The 6,732-nt window shown below is 60.8% G+C and overlaps 2 protein-coding genes across 2 annotated transcripts in view; one reads left to right on the top strand and one right to left on the bottom strand.

Moving 5' to 3' along the window:
• Positions 1 to 565: 565 nt before the first annotated feature.
• TSEN34 (tRNA splicing endonuclease subunit 34) lies at positions 566 to 2,728 on the top strand. The gene is made up of 5 exons (XM_006014972.3): positions 566 to 874; positions 910 to 995; positions 1,142 to 1,298; positions 1,672 to 1,944; positions 2,209 to 2,728. The coding sequence occupies exons 1-5, from the start codon at positions 715 to 717 to the stop codon at positions 2,394 to 2,396; spliced, it is 864 nt and encodes a 287-aa protein (XP_006015034.1). The 5' UTR covers positions 566 to 714; the 3' UTR covers positions 2,397 to 2,728.
• Positions 2,729 to 2,780: 52 nt separating this feature from the next.
• Positions 2,781 to 6,732, bottom strand: part of GRWD1 (glutamate rich WD repeat containing 1) — a 4,125-nt gene continuing 173 nt past the window's right edge. The window contains exons 2-8 of the mRNA XM_025197055.1: positions 6,612 to 6,720; positions 6,264 to 6,381; positions 5,737 to 5,890; positions 5,446 to 5,659; positions 5,199 to 5,341; positions 4,822 to 5,019; positions 2,781 to 4,668 (exon numbers count right to left, since the gene is read on the bottom strand). Of these exons, the coding sequence (XP_025052840.1) occupies positions 4,351 to 4,668; positions 4,822 to 5,019; positions 5,199 to 5,341; positions 5,446 to 5,659; positions 5,737 to 5,890; positions 6,264 to 6,381; positions 6,612 to 6,720 (1,254 nt within the window). The 3' untranslated portion in view covers positions 2,781 to 4,350. The remainder of the gene's footprint in view (positions 4,669 to 4,821; positions 5,020 to 5,198; positions 5,342 to 5,445; positions 5,660 to 5,736; positions 5,891 to 6,263; positions 6,382 to 6,611; positions 6,721 to 6,732) is intronic.

Here is a 6,732-nt window from a genome sequence, read left to right as displayed (position 1 = left end):
CACACCCACACCCACACCCACACCCACCCGCCCGCTTGAAGACGAAGCCGACGGGCACGGAGACGAGCAGCACGGCCAGGTACGTGCACTCCTCCGGGCTCATGGCGCCGCGACAGCTCAGCCCGGGGCCGGGGCCACTGCCCCCGGCACCGCCCCCGCTCTGCTAGTGGCCAGCGGGGCTGTCACTCACGGCGCAGCCCCCATCCCCGCCTGGGCAGCCGCAGATAGGCGGAGCAGGCTGGTGGGTGTGACCCTTTGATAGCTAGTTTCCTACGATCCCCTGGGTGCGCGCAGAGGTGTGAGTGCGGGTGGCCCTTTAAGAACCGGCTTCCCACAACCCCTTGCGGGAGGGAGCTGGGGGAGGACATAGCCTTAACAGGAAAGGTTTCCCAGAATTACTTGCCAGGCGGAGCTGGGTTCAGGGGGTGGAATGGGGTGTGTGGACCTTTAAGGAAAGGTTTCACACCCCTTTGTGGGAAGGACCTGGCAGTGGAAGACCTTTCAACAAGGGTTTCCCGGCATCCTCTGGGGTTTGGGGGCGGGTGTCTGAGAAGCGTCCCTGGAATGATATAAGGGGATTCCTTGGGCAGGGGCTCCCCCCACGTGTTTTCTTGGCTGTTCTGGGGCGGCCCCGTGTGCCCTGCCCCTACCCTGGAGCCGGCTGCATCTCGGGGCCGCTTGCTTCTCGCAGCCCTGCCCAGGGGCGCCGGGGCCATGCTCCGCATCCACGTGCTGGCGGGGCAGGCTCTGGTGTGGCGCTTCGAGGACGCCCGGGAGATCCGGGAGCGGCACCGGCTGGTGGGGACCCTGGTGGGGGCGCTGGCCCGGGCGCCGCGCCAGAACGTGCGGCTAGGGCTGCCCCTGCAGCTGCTCCCCGAGGAGGGCCCGCTGGGGGGTGGAGAGGGGGCTCAGAGGAGGCCCGGCTGCTGGCTGAGATGGGGGCTGCCGTGCTAGTGAGGAGCGCTGATGCCCAGCCCCAGGGGCAGTCGGCCCAGGTGAGCGACCCAGAGGCCTGTACCAGCCCCAGGTGGTAGGGGTAAGGTAGGGGCCTTCCCCCTCTAGGGGATGCCGACCCTGGGGTGGAGGTACTGGCTGTGCTGCTGTTGCCATCCAAGCCCTGACCTTCTTTCCCTGAGCCCAGGCATCCGAGGGGCAGCTGTACGAGCAGGGGCTGGAAGAGAGCTACCAGGAGCAACGGTGCTTGGCTGCACAGGAGCGCTGGGCCCAGCTGGCAAACCTGGCAGAGCGCATCGCACAGGGCCGTGCCCACAAGCAGGAGCAGCGGGGGAAGCTGCCAGGTGGGATCCCTGGGGAAACTTGGTGGCTAGCCTAGGAAGGAGCCACGCTGTGGGGAGTGGGGCAGGGGTCACCTGGCAGCAAGTGGGGCAGCAGAGGGCACAGACAACAGGGCAGGGTGCTAGGCCTTGGGCACCATGCTGTGGGGAGTGAGCTGGTGCCATGCTGCAGGGAGAAGTGCAGGGGACACCCTGGTAGTCAGTGCTGACCCTGGTGCCCTAGTGCAGTGCCAAGGGGGGTTAGTGAAGCGAGGAGGGGCCCTATTCAGCCCCATGAGTTTTCACGTCCATTGTACGTATTCTGCATAGCAGCCACCCCAGAGGCAGCTGCATCTCTGTGCTGGGCATAGTCTTCTTACTCTCTCTCCATTCCCAGACACTGTCCCATTGCCAGGACCCGCGGAGGAACGGGAGCGTTTGGAGTCAGCTTTTGTCTTCCCCCATGAGTCCATGATGGTGCAGCTGCCCACGGCATGGCCCTGCCCTGGACAAGAGGAGCAGGTGGACTGGACCCAGCCCTCATGGGACTGGCCTCATGCTGGGCACCAGGAGCATGAGACCCGGTACTGTGTCTTCCGGGACCTGTGGGGCAGAGGGTACTACGTGACTAGTGGCAGCAAGTTTGGTGGGGATTTCCTTGTCTACCCAGGTGAGTTGCGGCCGGGCTTACTGCCCAGGCTTGGAGTGGAGCTAGCTTTGAGGAAGGGGCAGTGGAGTGGGGATTACTAAAGGATACATGGAGAAAGGGGACTGACAAGGTATCACTATTACCCCATAGAGGGCAGTGGTGGGTCCAGAGAAGGGGTGAGGCAGCCAGTGGTGGAAGGTGTTAGGGAGGCTCCTGGCATGGGGCTGGTGACTGGCACAGCCCCAAGGGCCCCCCTCCCTGACCTCTGTGCTTCTTCCCTACCAGGGGACCCCATGCGCTTCCATGCCCATTACATTGCCCTGTGCTGCCCCCCAGGGGCACCACTCCCACTCTGTGACATTGTGGCAGCTGCACGCCTCGGCACCAGTGTCAAGAAGACAGTACTGCTGTGCTCGGCTGGTGAGGATGGGGTCGTGATTTACACCTCCCTGCAATGGAGTGGGCTGCAGTGATCAGGGCGGGGGGTGTCCCTGCCCACTAGACAAAGAGCTGGGGCTGTGGGTCAGTCAGCCCCTGCCCTCCCTCCCAAAAGCCCATCCATGGACCCCAGTGGTGGCATCTGCAGTGGCCAGTTAGGGACTGATGCCACAGGAAATGGCTCTGGGTCTGATCTCCCAGGTGGGAACAGGACAGGTATGTGGGATGAACTGACAGTAAGAGTGGGGTCAGGAGTGAGGGGTACCAGCAGGGTTGGGGGTTCCCCCCCACTGACAGAATCCAGGGGAGTTATTATTTTTGTATTTTAATTAAAACATCTGGACAAAAAAAGAATCTTTCAGTGCACTCATGGCTCATCCTATGTGTGACCTCCCTCTCCATACATCCCCCCCCCCCCCAAAAAAAACCAAACAAACAAACTCCTGAGGCAGCCTTTTGAGACAGCTGTAGAAGCCCCTCTTCATCCCTGGGGAAGTTGACATGTAGCTGAGCGGGGCTGGTCTGTGCCCCCCAGCCAGTGAGGGGGTAGTGGGACAGGCCTGGCTTCCAAAGGTTCCCTGCAGGGCCATGCACAGCTCTTCCCACCGTGCTTGAGCCAGGCTGTCTGCACCCCCCTGCCCCAGGGGCCAGGCAGGTTCAGTCCCTGCACCTATGCCACAGACCCCTCCTTGGCATTCATGTGGCCAGTGTCCTGTCCTAGGGCGTGTGCCCCCTATGGGCATGGGGCAGGGCCTTTCCCTTACTATCATTCAAGGGAGTAAGTCCCCCACTCCCTGCAAGGGAGTACCCAAGAAGGGAGTTGGACTATACCAACTTCCTTCCTTGGGGAAGAGGAGAAGGGATTGCCAGGAAGAGGATGCCTTCCCCACACCCCCTCTGCAGGTGGTAGTGCCTGTTCTCACGGGCTCTGGAGCAACCCAACTACTGTGGGGGTGGAATTTGAATAAAATTTGTGTTCCCTCTTTAAATGGGAAAACTGAAACCAGAGAGAGGTTTTGTCCCCACTCCCATATGAGTGGTGGCTACCAGGTCTGGAAGGATCCACTTGTCACAGCATAAAGAAGGGAACTGAGAATTTGCACCCCCCCCCCCGTCACATTCTGAATGACCCAAGTACAATATATGGTTGGTAAACTACTGGTCAGCATCACCGAGGCCACAGCTCTTCAGGACAAGGTGCAGCCCAGCTCCAGTTGCACGCAAGGTTCCCTGATGCTGAATGCAAGTTTCCACTCCCAGCTGAGCTAGCGGATTCCCCCATTCAATGCTGTGAAAGCTGGCACAGTCCATAAGCAAGGGGGGCAGAATTAGACAGTTTTGCTAGTCCCCTTATTCTGAACAATGGTAGTAACCACTGCCCAGTGGGGAGGAGAGATGATGCTGATGCTGCTTCATACAATCCGTGGCTACTCCATCTGCAGAGAGAAGGGGGTGGGGAAGAGACACTCCTAACTGCTGCTGACTCTCCAGACAGTCCCCTCCACCCCTTCTTTCCAGCCAATGTATGTGGTTATGCCTGCTCCTCCCACCCCAACTCCATTCTGGATAATGGTAGCAACTGGCACCTGAAAAAGACAAGGAGGGTGTTATACACCTACTATAAAAACAGACCCCCCCACCTTCTGTGTAATAGTATCTACCAGCAGCACCAACAGAAAAGGAAGTGGGGGTGGGGGGACACAACACTGATTTCCCAAATTGCTCAACATCCCTTTTCCTTGCAATGGTAGAAGCCTGTAACTGGGAGACATCATCTGCAAGGTGGAAGGGAAGGAGGATGCATAACATGGATGCTGGTTTAAGAGAGAGTGTGCAGGTATCCTGTGCAACGGCAGCCAAAACAGTCCTGGGAGGGAGAGAAGGCAACGTGGTGCTGATGGAGGGGCACTTGGCCATTCCCTGGCTCTGACAGCCTAGTCCCAAGGCTGTGTGGGGCTGTCCCTGTGCCCCAGCTGCCCCTCCCCAGGGTTACACGCTGATGGTGCGGAAGATGTTGAAGCCGGATAGGGCGGTAGTGATGAGGACACCAGGGCACTGCGGGTGCCAGTGCAGTTCCTTGATGTCGGTCTCGCCCTGGTGCACGAATAGCAGCTGCGGGGGGATGGAGGCCAAGGCTGGGTCATCACTCTCCCCCTCAGCCTCTTGGTCCCGCTCCACAGCCAGGTCCCATTGTGTCACCTGGTCGTCAGCCCCTGCAGCTGCCAGCACCCCACTGTCCGTGGGGTGCCACTCCACCGAGGTGATAGGTGCTGTGTGCTGCTTGAATGTGGCCACGCTGGTGCCTTTCTGCAGAAGGAAGAGGGGGAGGGTGAGAGAGGTAGGGGCAGGCCAGGGCTGGGCTGATGTGGTCTATGGGTCAGGAGAGAGGCAAGGCTTGGGGAAGGTCAGGGCTGGGTTGGCATGGGGCTGCGGGTCAGGAGTGAGGGACACCATGCTGACCTGAAACTGGCGCAGGTCCCAGATGCGGATGGTGCCATCATCGCCGCCACTGACAATGAAAGGCTCATGGCGGTTCCAGCTGATCACGTTGACGTCACTGTCATGGGCCTGGCTGGCTGTTAGCATGCAGGCCTGGCTTGGTGCTGCCCGCACATCCCAGATTCGCACTGAGGCGTCGGCCGAACATGAGGCAAACACCTAGGCAGAGTTCAAGGAGTGAGGGGCACTGCATAGCCCACCTCCCTGGACCATCCAGCCTGGTCTTCCACTCCTTTCCCTGCCCCCAGGCCAATTTAATTGAGTATCCTGCCCCAGATCAGCCCCACAGGCTGTTCACCCTGGTCTCACCAGTGCTTTAGGTTAAGGTCCCTGCTTACTGTGGCTTCAGTGGGTGACCACTGCAGGTCCTCTACAGAGGCCATGTGGGCAGTGAAAGGGCGCTGGTCCACATGCCATGTCCCACCCTCCTTGGGCGTCCATAAGTGAATGTTCTTGTTGCAGTCACCTGTGAGGAGACGGCCTAAAAAACAGAAGAGGTGGTGGCTACAGCTCTGTAGATGCCCCTCACTGGGTTTCCCCAGCTCTGCCAGCGCTCCACACTCCCAACCTGTGGCCCCTGCTCACCTGCCACTTTAGGAGACCAGTCCAGGGCAAACCCTTCGGTCATATGTCCTGCGAAGGAGAAGAGAGGCTTGATCTTTGCCTGCTCCTCCCGCAGAAAAGTGACCATGGTCTGTGGGTCGGACAGGGCCGCCAGGGGACACTGCAGGTCATAGATTTCCACTTGGCCCTTCTCAGACCACACAGCCACTATGTGGGTGCCGCCCAGCGAGGTCACCTGCCAAGAATAAAAGAGTTAACTGTGGCTGGGACAGCTAGAGGGAGGGCACATGTGGGGTAGGGGGTCAGCAGTACCCTGACACGGTTGATGCCTCCATAGTGGGGGACCATGGCCAGTTCCAGCTGGGGTTTCTTATCCTCCTCCTCCTCCTCTTCGCTCTCGCTGCTTTCGGACTCAGAGGCAACCTTCCGTGTGCCATGAAGGTTGTGCATCTTCATCACCAGCAGCCTGCCCACAGGAGAGGGACTTGCTGAGGCTACAGACACCCAGGAAACACAGTCGCCAACCAACTCCCAAGGGTGGGGAGGTGGCAGGGACCTTTCTTTTCCAGGTGGCTCCCACCTTGGGCCAACCCTGGGGCAGCAGCATTGGCTGGTGCATGGAGTGGAAAGGGGGTGGGCAGCCTATTGTCTCCAGGGGCTGCTGCCCCTGATCCAGGCCTCACCCCCTCCCCCATGTGCGGTGCCCTGGATGTGCAATAAGTTCTGCTGAGTCCCAGCCCAGTATCCCAGCTCCAACCCCTGCCCCCTGGCTGGGCGCAGGAGGGTATGTGGGTTGGAGCCAATTCTGGCACCGGTTCCTCCACACCCCCGGGCCTGACCTGTTGGCCTGGGCGGTCTCGGCCTGTGTGCCAGCACAGAGAAGTAGGGACAGGGGGAAGCAGTCACGCCCCTCGCCCAGCGTGTCCCACACCACGTCAAAGCTCAGGCAAGGGGCACCTATGGGGGGGAAGGAGAGATGGGGTCAGCTCCGAGGCCAGCTCTGCCCCACCGCCTTGGGGCCGTGACTCCCAACCAGCTCTGCTCCCTCTGCCCTAGGGCCCCATTGACCCTCAACCCCTCACCTCCAGGACCTCGGCCCTGTCCTGCCCCTTTTCCCCAGGCCCCGCCCCCACGTGATAAGTCCCTCCCCCAGGCCCTGCCCGCTAGTGCCTAGCCCCGCTCCGTACCGGTGCCCGCGCGCTGGTAGAGCACATAGGCCTCTTCGTCCATGACCAGCTCCTCGCCCTGCCCCGGCGGTGGCGCGCGGCCCGGCACATACACGCGGCGCGCGGGCGCCTCCGGCTCGCC

Source organism: Alligator sinensis, unplaced genomic scaffold, assembly GCF_000455745.1.
Source record: "Alligator sinensis unplaced genomic scaffold, ASM45574v1 scaffold647_2, whole genome shotgun sequence".
Taxonomy (NCBI): domain Eukaryota; kingdom Metazoa; phylum Chordata; order Crocodylia; family Alligatoridae; genus Alligator; species Alligator sinensis.
Note: the sequence above shows the minus strand (reverse complement) of the source record. Positions and strands in the feature narration are given on the sequence as shown.

Coding starts and splice junctions, on each gene's coding strand:
- TSEN34 (XM_006014972.3), top strand. CDS start 715: ATGCTCCGCATCCACGTGCTGGCGGGGCAGGCTCTGGTGTGGCGCTTC. Junction 996..1,141: donor CCCAGGGGCAGTCGGCCCAG/GTGAGCGACCCA, acceptor CCCTGAGCCCAG/GCATCCGAGGGGCAGCTGTA. Junction 1,945..2,208: donor GGATTTCCTTGTCTACCCAG/GTGAGTTGCGGC, acceptor CTTCCCTACCAG/GGGACCCCATGCGCTTCCAT.